Source organism: Suncus etruscus, chromosome 7, assembly GCF_024139225.1.
Source record: "Suncus etruscus isolate mSunEtr1 chromosome 7, mSunEtr1.pri.cur, whole genome shotgun sequence".
Taxonomy (NCBI): Eukaryota; Metazoa; Chordata; class Mammalia; order Eulipotyphla; family Soricidae; genus Suncus; species Suncus etruscus.
This window is the reverse complement of record NC_064854.1, coordinates 70281651-70303876: the sequence shown is the minus strand read 5'-3', so window position 1 is coordinate 70303876 and position 22226 is coordinate 70281651. Positions and strand designations below refer to the sequence as shown.

Genomic DNA, 22226 nt, shown 5'->3' with positions numbered 1-22226 from the left:
ATTGAGAGGATTCTTTGCTCTGAAAGTGACAGGCCTTTTTATAATCTCCAAGACAGAAGACTCCTTTAGGAGTCAAGAGCAGTATGAATTAAGCTTTGAAAATAAGAATGATCATGTTATATTAAAGAAATATTTAGAAGATTGTATATTTACTAGAATTGCAGGTGAAAAGATTTTTAAAGGAGACACAATGTTGGTAAAGGGCTTTTATTTTATTTTATTTTTATTTCTGTTTTTTGGGTCACACCCAGCAACACTCAGGAGTAACTTTTGGCTCTGACTCAGAAGTCACGCCTGGCATCTCAGGGGACCATATGGGATGCTGGAATATGAACCAGAGTCCATCCTGTATTGGCTGCTTGCAAGGCAAATGCCTTACTGCTTTGCTGTCACTCCAGCCCCTTCCCTGCCCTGCCCTTTCCCTTCCTTTTCTCTGCCCTGCCCTTTCCCTTCCCTCCCCGCCCCCTTCTATTCCTTAACCTTCCCTTTCTTCCCCTTTCCCATTCCTTACCCCTTTCCTTTCCATTCCCCATTCCCTTTTTCTTTTTTTTTCTTCTCTTCTCCTTTTCTTCTTTTTTCTTTTCTTTTCTTTTCTTTTCTTTTCTTTTCTTTTCTTTTCTTTTCTTTTCTTTTCTTTTCTCAGGGGTTACTCTTGGCTCTACACTCAGGAATCACTACTTGGTAGTACTCAAATCAGATGGGATGCTGGGGGTTTTTCCTAATCTGCCATGTTCAAGCCAAGCACCCTACATACTAACATACTATCTCTGGCCTCAGTGAAGGGCTTTTATTTGCTTTTTGTTAGTTTGAGTTTAGTTTTTGGACTACACCTGGTGGCGTTTAGGGTTAATTGTTCCTGGCAGGTTCAGGGGCCACATGGGATGCTGGGACTTGAACCTGGGTCAGTCCTGGCTCGGCCATATGCAAGGCAAATGCTCTTGTTACTGTGCTATTTCTCCTCCCACAATAAAAGGCTTTAATATCTGTGAAGTGGCACTAGGGATAAGGTAACAATGGATGGTTTTGAAGAAATTATATATTAGACTAATACTTATATGGATGATTGGAGGCAAAGGGTATGTCTCAGAAGTACTTGCATTACCTAAGGATTAAAAATCTAAAGATCATAATGTGGCTGTGGCGTGTAAAAGGGTAAGAGATATTTTCCTTTTTTTTAATTTTCTTTTTAATTTTTGTTTGTTTGTTTTTGGGGGGCATACCCAGTGACACTCAGGGGTTACTTCCTGGCTCAGAAATCGCTCCTGGCTTGGGGGACCATATGGGATGCTAGGGGATCGAACTGTAGTTTGTCCTATGCTAGCGCTTGCAAGGCAAATACCTTACCTCTAGCACCACTGCTCCGGCCGCTTTTTAATATTTTTAAGGCACCATGATTCACAAAGTTATTTATGATTGAGTTTCAAACATACACTGTTCCAACACAAATCTCGTCACCAGTGTTAGCTTCCCTCCACCAATGTCCCCAGTTTCCCTCTCACTTCCCCAACATCCCCTTATCTTTATGGCAGGTTTTGTTCTTTTTATAAGGCACTGTGATTTATAATACTGTTACTGATAGGGTTTCATGCCTTACACATTTCAGCTTATCACTCTCTTCCCAGAGTGTCCACCTCCTTTCTCTGTTACCTCAGTGTTCTCATCTCCTGCCTATTGCCCATACCTTATCCTGTGTTTTGCATCCTACTAAAGGTCAGGTCTCAGTTTCTGTTGCCTTTTGGCAATTGATATTACGCTACTGTGTTTCTGTTATATTCCACATATAAAAGAGATTGTCTTTGTTAGTCCCTCTCTCGGAGCTTCTTCATTTAACATGATATTCTTGGAAATTTTTTATTGAGTTTTACTTATTTGTAAATTGTAAGATTTGTAAGTAAAATTACTTAGTTTGACTTTGTCATCTTGTTGAAAAATCAATGCAGCTATATAACTGTTGTACTTCACATGGTCTCTGATCCTTTGTCAGGTCTAGTCTGGGCTTGTACTCATAACAGAGTCACGAGTCTTAGGAAGTGACCACAGGTAAACTTATTATTGCCATCACATCTTATTTGGGGGGGAGGGGTTTGGGCCACACTCGGTGACTCTCAGAGGTTACTCTTGGCTATGAGCTCAGAAGTCGCTTCTGGCTCAGGGGACCATATGGGACGCCAGGGATTAAACGCAGAAATGTCCTGGTCAGCCACGTACAAGGCAAACGCCCTACCACTGAGCTATTGCTCTGGCATTTCACAAGATTATCCCAGGAGTGTAGGTCGGTGGCTCTTCCATCAGCAAAACTCCCTTTAAAATTGTATTGTGCTTTATATATGTCTCATATAATTCATTATTTGCTCTAAAATTTATATCTACTGATATTTCAACAAATAGCCTGGACTGTAGGTGTAAGTGCTACCATTTGGGGTCAAAAATGTGTAGACTTATTTCCTTAAAGCTTCCTACAAAGACCAGAGAGATGCAATGGGCTGGAATTTATGCTTTGCATGCACTAGTCATGAGTTCAGTTCCTGAAAGTGAATATTATGTATAGTTTTGGCTATGTTTTCTTTAATATGATTTATTTATCAAGTCTAATAATATCTTTAATTATTTTTATGTTAACTTGTGCACAGTGTAAGAGATTGTCTCCTTCTTCACAAATAAACTGTCCATGTTTGTGGATTTATTTGTGGGCTCTCAATTCTATTCCACTGGTTTGATTATCTACTTATATTCTGGTAACTGTTTTGATATTACCTCCAGTCTAGTTTAAGGTCACAGAGCCCTTTCTTCCCATCTTATTTTTGCAGGATTGCCTTGACTATGTAAGCTTTTGTCTTCATCGATCAATTCAGGTGTATGTTTCCTGCATTTTCATTATAACTAGGGTTAGTGCTAAAGTCTGCATTTAGGCAAAACTCGTTGGCATTTGGGATTTTAGAAATTCAAATTTTAGCTAGTAGCTCTTCTGAATTGTGGGGATCAAGAATATGGAGAGTAAATGTAAGGTCAGATCCCAAGATGTAGATAGAACTCACTGGTGAGGTAAGAGTCACTCCATAGAAGTCACTGGTGGGGCTGGATTTCAGGCAAGTAGGAGTACTCACAAAGAAGCATCCACTAGCCACTTGGGGGAAGTAACTCAGTTTATTGTAGGTGGGAAAGGGATTTATATTAGGGGAGAGTAAAGTGGAGTAATAGTAAGGTGTAGACTCTGTCAGCCAATCCAGTATGATATTGGGGGACCAGGGAGAATTACAACAGGGTGTGTGTTTCTGTGTTTAGGGAACACAGGGTAAAGGGATTAAGGAAAGCAGGGTGTGTGCTTAAGGTGATTAGCTACAATGGTGTGGCTGCAGTAGCAGAGTTTAGTGGCTTGTGATGCTGATCCAGCATTCACATTTGCTAGTTCCCAGCAATAATGCTGGGGTGTGAGGTAAGCAGGTAATAACTGGAAGAATGCAGTCACAAATGTCTAGTACCAACAGCATGCATTCCTGTGTTAGTACTGGGGAAATTTTGTTTGTGAGCATATGGCAGCAACTCTAATAGCATGATCAAAAAGATCTGGGTAGTTGCTTGTGGGGTAGAGTTTGAGTATTTTGGGGATGAGACCAAGATCAAACAGAATTGACCTGTAACCAAATATTTAACATTGTGTTGGGGGCAGGAGCTACCTGTTCACCAAATTTAAGGAACCTGTATCACCAGTAGGTAGCAACTGAATGTGAAAGAGGCTTAATCATGCTTGGGAGTCCCTAGAATGCTGTGGGCATAGAATGCTATGAGCAACTGTGAAACCTTGTTTTGTTTTTGTTTTTGTTTTTAATTTTTTTATTTTTATGAGAAAAAAATGCAAAGAAAGGGAATAAGGTAAAGTTACAGTGGAAAGACAATCACCCATAAACAGAATTATCAGAAGAAATCCCCTTGCTGACACCTTAATTTTGAACTTTCAGTCAAAAAAACATTAAGAAAAATAAAACAGAACCCATGCACAATTACTTTGTCACTCAAGTTCCCAGATTGTAGTACATTATATTTCTTAGCAGTTCACAAAGCAATCTAAAGCCATAAAATTTATGTAACTCCTTAAACATTGAATGTTTACTATTTTTTTATAATTCCATGCACATGCATATTAGTTTAACATCAAAAAAAAATTTTTTTTTTTAAAGATTAGAGTCAAAGGAGCATAGTAAAAATGGTGTCAGACAACTGTGACTGAACAGAACGTACCTTGAGACCATTAAGGAAAACCTACCCTAGGCTATAGCCCAGGTCTTTTACAAAAATCAAGACTTCTTAGTACAGAGGCCCAATTCTGACAACAGAGACTGAGCAGAACCATTGGAACCATAATTTCCTAGACTTCAGCTTAGGGAACGAGCAAAAACATGGAGCACATGATACAGAAAACTGAACACACCAACAATGGTGGAACAGTACCTCTAGAACCCTGTCCTGGGACCTGCGCAAATACCAAGTTGCTTGCTATAGTGGCTTTATTTTCTCATCCACAACAGAGAAGAAAGGTTCCTGACACCACAAAAAAAAAAGAAAAAGAAAAAGAAAACAACCCTGGGATATGGCAATGAGAAGGTATGGAGCCAGTGGTTGTTCCCATGACAATATGCTTCAAGAGTGGAGAAACCCTGAATCTCTTAGGCCACGGGAATTTCCTTCCTTCCCCAATACTTGCTGTGCCTATACAAAAAAAAAGGGGGGGGGTAACACAAACCCTGCCACTGCAGCACTTTTTCTGGTGTTGTTTTAATTTTTGTTTGTTTTTTTTTTTATATTATTTTTCTTCTTTTTCTTCCACTTTTTTCTTTTTTTTCCACTTTTGTGGATATTATTCGGTGATTTTTTTTTTTAGTAGTTAATACCAAATTTTTTATCCTCTTTTCCTTAACCTTTTTACCTCCAACAGAATAGCATAATTTAAATCATTCAGCCTCATAAATTGAGGGGAGAAAAGAATGATACCAGGACCAGTCATATGAACATGTAGTGTAAATAAAAAAATGACCAGACTGGAACACCAAACAGAATAGATACCCAACCTATAACAAGCTGTAAGGCGGAGACCATTTGCAGTAGGATTCTGGGGGGTAAAGGAGGGAGATGTGGGAGACATGCTGGGAAGGAGTGGAGGGAGGATAACATTGGTGGTGGGAATGCCCTTCATTCATTGTCACTATGTATCGTAAATAATTCTGTGTAAATGAACTTCAGTCACAATAAAAAATAATTTAAATAAAAATAAAGAAAATAGGAGTTCTAAAATAAAAAAATAAAAAATTGGAAAAAGAAAAAAAATGAATTGCCAGGAAGGAATCCTCCACTCAGGAGTAACTCAGGAGTAATCCCCCGAAAAACCCTAATAAACTCTCTCTCTCTCTCACACACACACACACACACACACACACACACACACACACACACACACACACACACACACACACACACGGTGTCAGAGTATGGGGCTTTGAACTTCCGGGCTTCCAGCTCTTGAAGGATCTCTTTCCATCATGGGAACCAGAAGTTTTTGCCAGCATGGGGTTTGGCGGGCCTCCGCCATGCCAAAGGCTTTTTTAGCTTTGCTCCCCACCTCTCCCCCAGCATGGGGGCGGAAGGGCACAGGGAGGATGGCGGGCAGATGTCTGGCTTCCGGTTCTCCACCAAATACTTTCTTGATCTGGAAGCTAGCTCTAACCGGCATGGGGTCTGGGGAAACTTCAGGCCGAGGTCCTTCTCCCTAGCTTGGGGGTTTGGGGGCCATCCCCTCTTCCCCCAGTCTCCAGGTCTTCCTTGGGTGCCAGCCAAGGTGGCTAGAAAAGGTGGGTCCCTAGCTTAGGGGTTGCTGAGAGTTGCTGGGTTGCACTAAGGCAGTCAACCTCAGCTGTGAAACCTTTATGGAGAGAAGACTGAAAAGTTGGGGGCCTCATTACAGAACATGACTTATGGGGCCAAATGGGAATACGGTAGGCAAGGAATTTCTTCCTTGCTAATTAGCTAAACTGGCAGAGTATTTTTTGGCTGTAAGGGTACAGCTTGTGTGTTAATAGTCATGTGTAGATTAGGAAGGACCAAGTCTATTTGGTAAGCAGTCACATAAGATGTCTCTTAGCTCCAGCTTAACTCCACTATTAGTTTTTCCAAACTAAAAAGTCACATAGGGGCCTGAGCGTTGCACAGTGATAGGGCATTGGCCTTGCACGTGGCTGACCTAGGACCGACCTCAGTGTCCCATGTTGTTCTCCAAGCCAGGATCACATAGCCCGGAGTGACCCCTGAGCGGCACCAGGTGTGGCTCAAAAAGCAAAACAAAAAACACATAAAACTAGAATTCACATCAGACCCCTAGATTTACTCTGTTACTCTGGAAATGAATCAAATATGGTTCCTCATCCATAAGCTTGGGTAGACTTTTTTTTTTAATCAGTTTGCTTGATTTAATCAGTTTCATGAAAGGGAAGTGGTTAAATTCAAATGAAGCTACCCTAAGACTTTTTTTTTTAACTTAGAACAATTTCTTCCAGAAATCCTTTTTATTTCATTGATTTTAGTTCATTGATTTTAATGACAAATGGGTCTATCTCTGTCCACCTCTGACAGCTTCATATTTGTTGTGGATCTCTTGTCTAGATACCACTCATTCATGTTCTGCAGTCATCAGTCCTTCAGATATAGGGATGCATGGGTCTCTTAGTCTGGTTGGTGACTGGTGAGGGTTTTCTGTGATTTCTAATTAATTTTGATTTGTGCTTTAGCTCTGGTATCTTTCCCACTCTTCAGAATTCTAAATCCTTTTAAATGACTCAAGTGACTTTGTTTCTTTTGGCTTTGTAGGTTGTTTGGAGCTAGTCGAGCTGAACTGAGCTTTTTGAAGCATTTGAAGTTAACTTATATTTTAGCTGTGGTCTGAAGTGTCTTAAATGGCTTTGTTTGGGACTCTTCGATTTTTTCCCACAGTGTCTCTTTCCAGCAGGCTGAATTGAGTATAGTAACTCCTTAAATGAAAAGTTATGTATTTTCTTGTTGAGTGCAATAGCTAGTCAATACTTTAAAAAAAAGGTTACTTTTTCAGAGTCAGGGTAATATCACAAAAGGACTAGAACATATATCTTGCATGCACCTGGCCTCAAATTTGATTGTAGGTACCTCATTCTCCCTTTCTAGTATTGTTAGGTGTGGCCCTAATGGTTGGACCCTGAAGCACCATTAGGTTCCCTGTTAGCCCCAGCACCACCATGCCCAAGCAACATTTTTGGTAAAGCCAAGTATTTGAACAGTCAGATCTGCAGAGTAGGCTTTCATTGGGAGTGGCTTTTGTGGTCCTTGATCACTGATCGAGAGCCCCTAAACTCAGTATTTTAAATCTTGAATTTTGAGGAAAGATGGAAATTACTTTTATTTATAGAATTTTTAATGCTGTAATTACATTTTTCTTAATTATAAAGTAAAATATCTCATCTAAATAAAAGCTTTATTTTTTTTGTTTGAATCTTTAACATTTTAAAAATACAGTTGATCTATGAATTTCAAATACAAATTGGTGTTCAATTTTGAGATTTTATTATTTGCACACTGAGATGAAACCTAAGTAATACGCTTGGAAGGCATGCACTTTTTGAACCATATACTAGTTGTCTTTTGGGAGACAGGGAAGCCTTCAGTCCATACTCAATGCTCACTGATCACTCCTGACTGGTCTAGAAGACCAAATAGGATTCTGGGAGTTGAACTTAGGCTAGCATATACAAGGCAAATACTTTAAATTCTGTGTCATCTCTTTAGCTCCTCCAGACCTATTTTTGAGATTTTTTTTTTTGTATACTAGAAGTAACTGCTTACAAGATGACTTCCCAAATGAATGTAAAACATTTGAAATCATGGTTCCAAAGGCGAGGAAATAATTGTTTTTAACTATATGGGGTTGGGTGAAATGCTTTTTGAGCATCTATTCTTAAGTGCATAAGGAATAAGAGACTGGGATTAAGTTAAAACTAGTAATTTTAGTTAGATATTAAATTGGGGAGAATAGTTCATCTCTTTGGAGAGACCACAGCATAATTATTAGAATCTATTTCTTTTAGAATGCTTTATGATAGTGCTATTCAGAATAGCTCATCTGCAAATATTTATTACTGGATCAGAAAGAGATTAAAGGCTGGAGCAATATACAGTAGGTAGGGCATTTGCTTTGTATATGGCTGACCCAGATTCAATCTCTAGCATCCCATGTAGTCTCCCAAAGCTGCCAGGAATGATTTCTGAGTAGAGAGCCAGGAGTAACCCCTAAGCGCTGCCGTGTGTGGCCCCAAAACAAAAAGAGATGAAATGTTTTTGCTGGAATGTAAATTCTAATTTTTTTTAATTGGCAAGTCTTGCTATTAGGAAAAGAACTAGGGACCAGGAATGTGACTCTGAGGTAGAGTAATGCCTATGTGAGGCCCTGAGTTCAATCCCTGATGGTAAGAGAGGGTGGAGCTAGTTGAAATAATGTGTTTTGATATAGTTTTGTTTTTTATTGCTACAGTTTGGTTAAGAAAATCATCTCAAAATCATCATGTTTCACAATTCATTGACTGTAGACTTAGAATATTAGTAATTTGTTTCTAGATTTGCGTTAACTCTATAAACTCTCTAAACTCTATTTGCGTTTCACTCTATAAAGCGCACCTGACTATAAAATGAACATAGTTTTTAGACGAGGAAAACAAGAAAAAAAAAATAGTACATTGTAGAAGTGATCAAATAAACTTAAAAAAGCTTTATATGTGACGGTTAAAGTGTGTTAACCTGATTGCTCATTCTATGTGGTATGTCTGTGCAATAAAGGGGTCGTATCACCACAGATGTCAAGTGGCTAGTATATGCTCTCCTCTCCTGCACTAAGGCTTCAGCTCCAGGTGGCATTTGCTTACTAAGCCACAAAGAGACACTTCCCCCATCTTGGAGGGGGAGAGGGTTGTATCTAATGGTACAAAAAATACTGTAAGTTTCTTTTGGCAGGAAGTAGACTAGGTTAGATATTTTCAGATTTTTAGAAAAGTTGGAACTTTGATGATGACTTGTATTCTTTAAAAAGAAATGTAAAATGTTAATTACAGTTTGATGGTTTTATGTACAGCAGTGAAGCAGTCAGTATCCAGCACATTGCATATAATAAGTAAAAAGGGAAATGCTGAAAATACTGTCTTGATACTTTAGTTTTAAATTTTAATTCGGATCTAGATACCTATAAAACCATTATGTATGTAGCTTCTGTAACTTTTCTTAGTTGTGTATTGACAACCTTTCTTTGTTGTAAAGTGTGCATCTGTAAGGTTAAGAGCATTTATGATTTAGAAAGAGTGAGATATTATAGATTCACTTTTTCTTATATTTTAATAATGTCACAAAACCATGGGATAAAATTAATTTGGAAAACTCTATAGATCCCTACAATCTAAGTTCTATACCAGAAGAGTTTTTAAATGTTATGAACAAAATAATTTGTCTGTTAACACAAATCTGAAGTTGTTAAATTTATGGGAAGCATATTTTTGATTTAAAATGGCTGTGTGCCAAGGGTCAGGAAATTTCATTTTGAGTTGTTTGAATATTGATAATTTTATTATAACCTTGGAAAAAAGATACCTGATTCAGGAGTAGTGATAATGAGTTTATACAAAACTCCCAAGTTATCTGTAAGGTTTTCAAAATAATGAGTGCTATTAGGAAGATAGTTTTCTACCTTACAGTCATCCACACCCTCTCTTGTTAACTGTTTTCTCATATTTACTCCATTATTAGAACATAATATTTTCTTCATTATTGTGCCTTGCCTCTTTAAAGAATACATATTTAATGGTAGAGATCTGCCTTAAACTTGATTCTATATCATACAGATGGAATAGAAGCACTTGTTTTTTTTTTGTTTTGTTTTTGTTTTTTTTTTTTTTTTGGTTTTTGGGTCATACCTGGCAGCGCTCAAGGGTTACTCCTGGCTCTGCTCAGAAATCGCTCCTGGCAGGCTCGGGAGACCAATGGAATGCCAGGATTCGAACCACTGACCTTCTGCATATAAGATACCTCCATGCTATCTCTCCAACCTAATAGAAGCACTTGTATAGAAAGTAACTTGTTCTCCATAGGAGATATTGTAATTTTTTTATTTTGGAGGTAATTAACTTTTGCAAAAAGTTGTAATAGCTAGGGTATATCTACTCCCTTTTGTTCTTCAAAATGGAAACTTGCTTTTGTTTCAGTTTTGCCATATTTTTGCTTTTGTGAGATATGAGGGATTTTGGAAGTTTAGTCTGAAGGATTATAATGATGGATTATAACAATAGAATTAATAGAAATAGGGTAAAGAGCTAGAGAAAAATACAACAGGTATAAGGCACACATCTATCTAGGACACATCTGACATAATTCATCCCCAGTAGAGAATATGGTCCTGTCGGAGCCAGGAATAAGTCCTGAGAACAGCTGGATATGGCCCAAAAGAGCCAAAAAATGAAAAAAATTATTATTTCAGCAATCAACTAAAACTGACTTTCAACATACCAATAAAACATAAGTACTACAAATATAAAATTAAGTATAAATAATACAAAATCAAATTAATTGTGAAAAATATAGAAAACCAGACTGGAAAGATAGTACAGTGATATGGTGCTTTCTTTGCATGTTCGCAATTAAGTTTTGATCCTCAGCACCACATATGGTCCCCTGGTGCTGCCAGGAGTATCCCTAAGTGAAGATTAGGGACTGAGCAAATCAAAACAATGAGAAAACATCTCACATAGGTGAAAATGGCACATATCAAAAAGATGGGAAACAACTAGTGCTGGCAGTTCGGTGGAAATGTTATCTGGTTCAGTCTCTATGGGAGGAAGTAAGGAGATTTCTCAAAAGAACTCTGATAGAATCCTTTTTTGCTTCTTGGCATCTAATCCCAAAACATAGATTCATTAATTTGAAAGATATATTCATTACTTTGCTCACTACAGGACTTAGTACTACTGTAACCAAGATATTAAAATAACCCAAATTTCCAATAACATATGAATGGATAAAAAAACAGAGGTATATTTGTGGTATATTGTTATAGTGGAATACTATGCAGCTACAAGAAATGATTAAATGTAGTTTTGTGCAATTCAGATGGAATGGGAGGATATAATGTTGAGTGAAAATATAATGTTCCACAATGTCACAGAGAAAACAAATTTCAGATGGTCTCACTCATATGTAAAATATATATAAAACAAAATAATATACAGTATTGAACAATAAATATGCATTTGATATAACACTGTAAACAATAGAGGTCATTGAGAAAACCACACTGGAGGTGACATAGGGACACTGGTGTTAGTTCATGTTGTTGGTGTGGCTTGAGCTGCAGTAATTTGTATATCAATACTATAAAGTAATATTTTAAAATGTAATTTAATATTTTTAATATTTTAAAAGTTTACCCCAATGCTAATTTTTTTAGTGTGGCTTCAACCTTCAGAAAAGACACCCAACCACTTAATCACATCCCTAGCTACACCCTGAGGTTTCATTCACCTGGAAATAAAGAATAATAGCTTATAATCTTAGTATTATTTAAAGATTGAATTTAATGTGTAGGAAATTATTACAGAAAAGTAAGCATGCTAGTCAACTACTCAGTATGCATCTATACTTACTGTTGGTTTTAATGTAAATTTAAATTATAGCAATTCTGTGTGTATATATGTGTGTACACTTCCAAATATATCACTTATATTACCTAACAAACTTTCAGTAAGTGATATTAAAGAAAAAAATGTACTAAAAAGTTTGGATTTGGAAAGAAAGAGAGAATGAATATATGGATTAAGGCACTTGCAGTGCCTGAGGCCAACCCTTGTTCAGTCATTAACACCATATATAGTTCCCTGAGTACTACCAGTCATGGCACCTGGTAGTCAATAAAATAAAGTGTTTTTAATTCATGTATTTTATATATAACTAATAGAGTTGAAATATTTAATATAAATTTAGAGTAATCAAGTAAAAGTACATTAATAAATCAGCATTGAAAATGGATTTGTATATAAAATAGATATATACTTTAATAGTATGGAATCAAAAGTAATTTATTCTTGTATCAGGCCCAATTTCTTCAGCACTTTTTGATATCAGTTTTTAAAGCCATTTATAGTTAACCCTTAATTTTCTAAGAATAATATTTATCTTATAAAAATAAACCAAATTAAGCAACAGAACTCTTTGATACCTTAATTTTCTAGTTTCTATAACATTCTTCATGTGTCAGAAATGCCTTGATTCTCTCATCTTTATACCTGACGGTTTCTTTTTTAGATTAATGTCATTTTAGTATTTGATCTGTGAGCCTGATAGTGTTATTCTCCACCAATATTGGACGATTGGCATTAAAATAAACTTCATGTTTTAATGCATATTTATATATGGTAATTGAGACATTGCATAGATTAAAATGTTTTGAAATGACTTTCTGCATAGGTTAAAATGTTTTGAAATGACTTTCTAATAAATATCTTTAAGCACCATGATTGCAACTATATTTGTAGTTGGGTTTTAGTTATATATATATAGAAAAAGAACACTCCCCCTTCACCAGTGCAATGTTCCCACTACCAGTGCCCTCCATCTCCCTACTCCCCCACCCTTGCCTGTATTCAAGACAAGCATTCTCAGCTGTCAGGAGAGATGAAGTCATGAAATTTTCCTGGATGGACATGGAAACTATCATGCTGAATGAAATAAGAGAGAGAGAAAGAGATAAACACAGAATAGTCTCTCTCATCCATGGGTTTTAAGAAAAAAGACATTGTAATAATGCCCAGAGACAATAGAGATATGAGGGCTGGAAGGACCGGGTCATGATATGAAACGTATGGTAAAAAGTGGTGAGTGCAGTTAGAGAAATAACTATACTAACAGTCGGGGTGTGGAGACATTGGTGGTGGGAATGTTGCACTAGTGAAGGGAGGGTGTTCTTTTTATGACTGAAACCCAACTACAGACATGCTTGTAATCATGGTGTTTAAATAAAGACATTATTTGAAAAAAAAAAAAGAGGCAGGCATTCTATTTCTCTCATTCACTACCATTGTTATGGTATTTGTCAGTGTAGTTACTTCTCTAACTGAACTCCCCACTCTTTGTGTTAAGCTTCATATCCTTGGCTGTACCTTCTAGCCCTCATCTCTATTGTCTCTATGTATTACTACAATAATGCCTTTTATTTTTCTTAAAACCCTTAGATGAATGAGACTATTCTATGTCTATCTCCCTCTGACTTATTTCACTAAGCGTAATAGTTTCCATGTCCATCCATGTATATGAAAATATCATGACTTCTATTTTTTTTCTGACAGCTGCATAGTATTCAGTTGTGTATATGTACAACAGTTTCTTTAGCCACTCATCTGTTGTTGGGCATCTGGGTTGTTTCCAGATTCTGGTTATTGTTGAAATGGCTTCTATTTTGTTTTTAGTTTTTACCAGATTCGTGCATCTATGAAAATTCCACCTAGAATTCCCCACAGAGTAGAAGCTAATTTGTTACATGCAACAGGTAAGTGAAGGAAAATTTTCAAAATTTGAAGCAATATTATTAATAAATATTAGTGAATACATATATTATTATTAAGTTATTTTATTCGGTTATAAATGCAAGATATTAAAGAGCACAGTTGTAATTTTCTTATGAGAAATATATTTGAATCCTCAAAAAAAACTTGATTATAGGTATCACATCATCATAGGTTTCTTATGATGAGCAGATGAAATATTAGTCTTTTGGTGATTCTGTTTTTGTTCTGGTGCCACACATGACAGTTTCCAGGTTTTTCGAAGGTTACTTCTGGGATACATGACCGGAACTCTCGCTTCTTGCATGCAAAGTATGCACTCCAGTCTACCAAATTATATCACTGGTTCTCTGGTAGAGTTTTGTAATGTATTGTTTGATAATATACATTTTTTAAAATAATAATTAACTCAAGTAAGTTGATCACAATCTTGTTAATTGTTTTGATATTGCTATATATTGCTTTTTGGCCTTTTGGCTAAGATCAAGTGTTGATATTGGTATAGTTACTGTACCTCAGTACAGTAATTATCACCAGTGCCCAAAACCTCCCCTCTATCTTTATTTTACTAATAGTTTATAGTTCATTTCTTCATTCCCCTGCCACCATCCTTTCATCTTCTCCCATTACTTGGCAATCTTGTGTTTTGTAAACCAAGATCAAGAATTTGTGATTATTCTGTACTGTTTATTTCCTTGTTTCTCTTTATACCATAGATGATTGAGATCATCTCATATTTGTCCGTCTCCATCTGACTTACTTTGCTTAATTTAATACCCTACAAGTTTCATTTAAGTTGCAGCAAATTGCAAAATTTTATTTTTTTCTTACAAGTGCACAGGTGTGTGTTTATATATTTATTCAACCGTCATTTGGCAGATGGGTTGTTTCAATATCCTGGTTATTGTATTGAGCACTACAGTGAACATAATTGCATATACATCTTTTCTAATTAAAGCTTTTGTGTTTGGGAGATAAATGCCAAGAAGGTCAAGCATTGAGTCACATGAATGCTCTCTTCTTCCTTGAGAAATTTTCATACTTTTCCACAGAGGCTGAACCAGATGACATTTCCATTAGTAATGAGGGCAGGCTCCTTCTTTACCACATCCCTACCAGTATTGGCTACTTTTTATCTTTTTGTTAAATGCAAGTCTCACTGGTTTAAAATAATAATGTCATTTAATTTATATTTCTCTGGTAATAAGTGATGATGAACAACTTTTTATTTGCTTACTGGCAAGCACATTTTTATGTATCTTTTTTGTAGAAGTGTTTATCTTCTCTTTGTTTTTTCATGGGATTAACACTTTTTGTGTTCTGTGTTTAGATATCTTGGGTGGTGGCTGTATATATTATTTGCTGTATATTCAATAGGCTTTTTTTTTAGCCCAGATTTTTTTTGCTATGCAAAGCTTTTTTATTTGGGGAGGGGAGAATGCTGTAGGCAGCTTCTGTTGTACAGCCATCAGTGAGATTTCGGTGAATCTACTTTAGGGAGAGTGGGTTGCACAGGCGGCAAAATATGAAATATGAAATATTGAAGCCACACACAGAGTATGTGGGGTCAACACATCTTCTGGCAGGAGTGCGACAAGTTTAATTTTTTGAGCAAGGGGATTTATAGGGGTGAAACTAGCCATAGGTGTAGAGAAGAATAATTATAATTACAAAGCAAAGTACAACAGTTTTGTTAACAATACCTAAGCTATGGGTGTGACTGTAAAAATTCTAAATTACAAAGGAGAAGGTTACAAATCAAGGCAGCTCTTTGCAAGCTTACTTCAAATGCAAAATCAGGATTAGAAGGAAGTAGGAAATATCTAGGAACTTGATCTTCACTAGGCTGGGCTCTATTGTTTTAGGGGTCAAGTAAAGGAAGGAGCCAAATCCCCTAAAATGTGTTTCCCTATTTTCTTTTTCTTTTCTTTTTTTTTTTTTTTTTGGTTTTTGGGCCACACCCGGTGTTGCTCAGGGGTGACTCCTGGCTGTCTGCTCAGAAATAGCTCCTGGCAGGCACGCAGGACCATATGGGACACCAGGATTCGAACCAACCACCTTTGGTCCTGGATCGGCTGCTTGCAAGGCAAATGCCACTGTGCTATCTCTCCGGGCCCAGTTTCCCTATTTTCTGAGCAGAGTCAGTAGCCCAGGATCTGCATTCACCCTTGATACCCAGAGACTGCAGCTACAAGGACATATTTGAAAAAAAGAAAAAACATTGTCCTAAGTTTTAAACGTTAAATATTACCCAGGAAAAGGCATTCTCTTAGTAATCTTTGATGCTGGAATTTCTGAGCCAAATTATTTGATTGAGGCCACAATTTTGCCTGAGATTTACAAAGGAAAGATAGCCAAATAATGACTAAAAATGTAATGCCAACCATCTCTTCGGAAATTTCTCAACTATCCACGGAGGGGAAAAAGGCGTCTACAGTGGGCCTTTTGAGGAACCCCGTGGGGGTTATTTCAGTTCTCCCCACCAGGAAAATCAGGATATATCTGGTGGGCTGAGCTCCCCTAAAAGTTTATGTATGCTGTGGCAGGGGAGGATTTGGGCCACACCATGGCACTCAGGGATTACTCCTGGTTCTGCGCTCAGAAGTTGTTCCTAAGAATGTGAATGAATGAGGGAAGCAGAAAGCCTGTGGGGGTGGAGTGGGGAGGAGGGAGATTTGGGACATTGGTGATGGGAATGTTGCACTGGTGAAGGGGGGTATTCTCTACATGACTGAAACCCAAACACAATGATTTGTAATCTAGGTGTTTAAATAAAGATATTAATTTTGTTTTTGGTTTTGGTTTTTGGGCCACACCCGGCCATGCTCAGGGGTTACTCCTGACTATCTGCTCAGAAATAGCTCCTGGCAGGCATGGGGGACCATGTGGGACGCCGGGATTCGAACCAACCACCTTAGGTCCTGGATCGGCTGCTTGCAAGGCAAACACCACTGTGCTATCTCTCTGGCCCCATAAATAAAGATATTAATAAAAAAAAAAAGTTGCTCCTGGCAGAATTGGGGGAGCATATGGGATGGGAGGGATTAAACCTGGGTCCATCCCAAATTAGCAGCAAATGCAAGGGAAATACCCTATTGCTGTCCTATCTCTTCGGCCCTATGTAAAACCTTTTAATGTAATCCTATTTGGTTTGGTTTTTATTATCTTTGACAGTGAAATCAAATAATTGAAGGTATCTTTGAAATCCATTTTCTTGTGGTTTCTGCCTGTATTTTCTCAAGTATTTAATAACCTTCTCTGATTTCAGGGTCTTAATCTATTTTGAGTTAATTTTCACATATAATGTGAGATACAAGTCAAGCTTTTTTGTTTATTTTGGGTTTTGGGTGACATCTAGCAGTGGTCAGGACTTTTTCCTGGCTTGTTGTACTCAGGGATAATTATGGTGTACTGGGGTTTGGATCCAGGTCCTTTAGGTGCAACACAAGTGTCCTGCTTTTGGGACCCTATGATGTACTGGGGTTGAATCCAGGTCCTCTGGATGCAACACAGGTGCCTTTCTTACTGCCCCTTTGGAAGGAATTTTTGTGTTTATACCAGTGTGGGATGGCTTCTGTGAACCCTTCCCTTATGTGTGGGACTTAACTCCAGGTGCCTGCTACATGCCTCTTATAGTAATCTCAAAATAATTGTTCCAAACTGTGGCCTGAGGGAAAGCACCTCTATCTATGGTGGTTAATGCCAGTTCTAAGATTCTCACAAAGTGGGCATAGGCACAAAATGGTACCTTTTTGGACCCTTTATGCTCAGTTGTCCCATGTACTTGATGTCTTTGCAATTGGTTTGGAGATTAAGTCCAGTGCTTAAGTCTCTGCCCACTTTGGCAGTGTTACCTTGGTTCTGAACTACCTGGAGTCACAAGCCTATCAGATTGTGCCACAATTGGAACTTGAAGGTTGGGGTTTAGCAGGGTGGCAATGAGTCTATGCTTTTATGGTGGCAGAGCCAAGACTGAGCCTCTCAGGGCTGGCTTGACTGGCTTGACTGGGTGGGACTTTGCTATATGGGACTCACCTCACCAATGGCTGCTCCCTTTGGTGCCATATGTGATTGTACCTTTTAGTGGGTGTAACAAGCCCCATGACACCTACTCCTCAGAGTATTATCAGGTTGGGACTATCTGGTAGAGCTGGGGAAAATTCCTTTGGGGTAGAGCCCAGACAACAATCCTCCTTTTGGTGTTGACTCACCTTTTCTGGCTACTCCCAGCTCTTGATGTGAGTTCCCAGTGTTTGGAATAACACCAACCCTGGTGTTTTTTGATTTGGCATTAGAATAAAGCTGTTGGTATTTTATAGTTCTTTATTTTCAGTGCCCTCCTGCCCTAGGTTGGCATTTTTCTGTTCAGTACTGGTTTTCTGGACTTAGTAGCCCCATTTTTTTTCAATATCTGCATCTGCCCATTGTCTACCAAAGGAAGCATGCATTTTTGCTTCCAAAGAGTTGCGTCTCCTTGTGGTGATGACTGTTTTTTCCAGTGAATTTTCTTGATGTGACCCCTTGTGGGATGCTCTGTTCCCTTAATTTTTTTTTTTTTTTTTTTTTGATAGTGGAGCCATGCCCCACAGTGCTCAGGGCTTACTCCTGGCTCAGAGATAACTCCTGGTGGGACTTGTTGGGACTATTTGAGGTTGCAGGAATTGAACCTTAGTTGACTATGTACAAGGCAAACACCCTACCCTCTGCACTGTTTCTCTGGCCCCTCCAATTTTTATGAATGCATCTTTGTTAATGCCAAAGGAATATTCACAAGAGTTTTTCCTCTAGACCTTATCCTGAGATTATTTTTTATCTGCAATTTGGAGGAATAATCACTTTAATTAGGAAACAACCTGAAAACAGTATAGGAAAGATATAAAATAGACAACTTATGCCTGTTATTTATGCATACTCTTGAGAGACACCAGCTATTTTTTTTTTTTTTTTGGGTTTTTGGGCCACACCCGGCAGTGCTCAGGGGTTACTCCTGGCTGTCTGCTCAGAAATATCTCCTGGCAGGCACGGGGGACCATATGGGACACTGAGATTTGAGCCAACCACCTTTGGTCCTGGATCGGCTGCCAGCAAGGCAAACGCCGCTGTGCAATCTCTCCGGGTCTGACACCAGCTATTTTGGGGGGAAAGTTTCATCATTGAGATTATGTGGTTTACACATAATAATGGTACTAATAATGGTTTCTTATATGCATAATTATAACACCAGTATACCCTCTCCCACTCCCAAGGAACCATAGCCCCCCTACAAATCCCCTCCTCCTCTCCAGTTAGTTGCTTTGGATTATATGGAAACAACCAAATGCCCAATTATAGACAAATGGATCAAGAAGTTGTATTATATATACGCAATAGAATTCTATGCAGTTAAGAAAGAACAAAATCATGCAATTTGCAGCAATATGGATGAACTATAGGATATCATGTTGAGTGAAGTCAGAAGAAAAGTTCTTTCTCATATGTGGGACTTAAAAATATATATAGCAAGGTAGCAGAGGTCGTCCAAAGGCAACATAATGGAAAAGAAACACCAGCCTTAAAATGTTTAGCCATAACTGGTGTTTCTAACATAATTTTTATAGGCACTACTTTTGAAAATAATTATAATTAGGAAATAAAATGGTTAGTGAATTCTAGAAAGTTACATACTTTTCAAAACATAAAACAAGTTTTGGGTTTTTTGTTTTTGTTTTTTTATATTGTTTTGGGCCACACCCAGTGACGCCCAGGGGTAACTCCTAGCTATGAGCTCAGAAATTACTCCTGGCTTGGCAAACCATATGGGATGCCGGAGGATCAAACTGCAGTCTGTCCTAGGTTAGCACAGGCAAGGCAGATGCCTTACCACTTGTGCCACCACTCCAGCCCCAGCTAAAGCTAGTTTGAGGATAGTTCAGTGTCAATTTTTGAATTAAAATCTTTTCCTAGGAATTTGAAGATTTAGAATTATGTTTAGCATAATATAGTTATTAAAATGCTGGTTAATACTAAATTTCAGAACTATTATTTAATAGAGTTTACTCTGATAGCATGAGTGTCAGAAACTGTCAGAAAATTAGTGTGCTCAATGACCTCTGTGCTTGCCACTTACCTGATGTCTTGAGTTTGATCTCCCTGCACTGCATTAGTCAAGCACCCCACAGTCTATTCTTCATAATCAGAAAAAAATATATATATAAAAAAATTGCTCAGTAAGGCTAAGGGCTAATATAGGGGTAAGTTACTTTACACACAGATAAACCTAGTTTAATCCCTTGTATCACACATGGTCTCCCAAGCTCTTCCAGAAGTGATCCCTGAGCAAGAACTATAATTAAACCTTGAGCACTGCTGGGTGGCCCAAAAATAAAAAATGAACACTTTATCCAGAGTATCTATCCAGCTACATACTCTGATGTGAAGTAGTGGTATCAAAACTTCAGGGCCAAATTGAGATTTGAAGAACTGATAAAAAGTTTACTGGACATACAACAGCTTAGTTCACAGAAGCCTTGGAACTAGGTTTGTAAGTAGTGTTGAATTTTTAAAAAGTAAACTTCAGAAGCATTCATAACTTACAAAATGATATTTTATTCATTTTCAATGACTAGAATTCATGAATCAAGAGACAGAATGATAGGATGAATCGGGAATATTATCTGCTGCCTACAAGAGACACATCTAGTCAGGATCAACACAGGTCCAAAGTTCAAGGTTGAAAAGCAGTAATAGAAGCTAATAATTCTCTTTAAAAAACAGCACTGTGGGCCCCGAGAGATAGCACAGCGGTGCTTGCCTTGCAAGCAGCCAATCCAGAACCTAAGGTGGTTGGTTCGAATCCCGGTGTCCCATATGGTCCTCCGTGTCTGCCAGGAGCTATTTCTGAGCAGACAGCCAGGAGTAACCCCTGAGCACCGCCGGGTGTGACCCAAAAACCAAAAAATATATAAAATATAAATAAATAAAAAACAGCACTGTGTGGTGCTTGTCTCTATTGCTGTAGTGCTCACTGGATATTTAATTTGTATTTCTGTATTGTAGTGGTGCTTCAGTTACCTTTTTCATGTCCTCTCTCAAACTGAGGTTGAAAGCCTCTAGAAGGACTCCGCCCATTTTTAGCTTATTTGATTTTTCTTTTATTTATTTACCCCATTCTATTGCTTTTCTTTCCTTCAAACAAAACCACATAACTTGAATGATCTAGCTCTGCCTCTCAAATAGAGGGGGAAACAAAGGAGGGTACCAGGACCAAACAGATATGATCGCTAACAGTAAGCTAGACAAAAAGGGGACCACCTATTCTAGCAGCCCGGGGGTGATGGTGGCTGTTATGGGTTGCAGGAAGGGAACGGGGATGGGAGGAGGACAAATTTGGTGATGGGTATTCCCCTGATTCAATGTTAATATGTACCTAAAATACTGTGAAAGATATGTAAGCCAATATGATCAAAATAAAAATTAAAAAAAATAAAAATAAAAAACATCACATTTTCAGAGCGGGAGAGATAGCACAGCATAGGGCCTTTGCCTTGCACTCGGCCAACCCAGGACAGATTGTGGTTTGATTCCTGGTATATCCCATATGGTCTCCTGAGCCTGCCAGGGACGGTTTCTGAGTACAGAGCCTGGGTAACTCGAGTGTCGCCAGATGTGACCCAAAAACCAAAAATAAAAAAAAAAACTTCAAATTTTAAAAAGGTACTGGGAGAGTCATTTTGTTAAATTACTTTAAACAATGTGCAGATTTTTTGCCATCAATGACTTTCCCTCCCACTTACCCTCTCTCCTGCCTGCCTCTGTGTCGGCATGTGTTTTATTGTTTGTTTGAACCATTTTGTTCTGCCTCACAAATTGAGAGGGAAATAATGGAGGTGTATACATCAAACAGGTGTATGAACATTGACTAGAAATAAAAAATGATCATACTTAAACACCAAATCCAAAGTCAGCGACAACAGAATCAAAACCCAATCTAAAACAAGCTAGACACAAAGGGGACCACTTACACTAGCAAGCAGCGCAGGGGTCAAAGGAGAAGGATATGGGATGCATGCTGGGAATAGTGGTGGAGGGAGGACAACACTGGTGGTGGCAATGCCCCTGATTTAATATCACTATGTACCTAAAATATTACTGTGAAAGATTTGTAATTGGTCAAAATAAAAATTAATTATAAAAAAATTTCAAAAGAATGGGTGATGTAGCTCAGTGGTAAAGTACTTGTTTCTATGGAGGTATTCCATATTTAGTACCGCACACAATATTTAATTTCAGCTATCATGTGATTTGCAATTTCACTGCTAGCTATTTATCCAAAGAAAAATAAAATTTTAGATTAAAAGGTATATTCCATGTTATTGCAGACTTATTTTATAGTATAGTTAAGAAATGATGGATAAAGATGTATAATGTACTTTTTCTCATGTATTCAGGTGCCTATTACCAGCTTTTTGATGTATTTGAAAAAAGTGTCTTTTTAGATTATCTGCCTTTGTTTGTTTTTTTTGGAGGGGTGGGGAGCCACACCTGGTGATGCTCAGGGGTTACTCCAGGCAGATGCCTTACCTCTCTGGCCTCATATCTGCCCTTTTGTTGTTGTTATTGTTGTTTTGAGTCACACCTGCAGCG

General features: G+C 37.9%; 1 protein-coding gene across 1 annotated transcript in view; it reads left to right on the top strand.

The window, feature by feature from the left end:
- FAM135A (family with sequence similarity 135 member A) overlaps positions 1-22226 on the top strand; it is a 140784-nt gene that overhangs the window by 26412 nt on the left and 92146 nt on the right. Inside the window, exon 5 of the mRNA XM_049776769.1 lies at positions 13509-13588. Coding sequence (XP_049632726.1) covers positions 13509-13588 — 80 coding nt within the window. The remainder of the gene's footprint in view (positions 1-13508; positions 13589-22226) is intronic.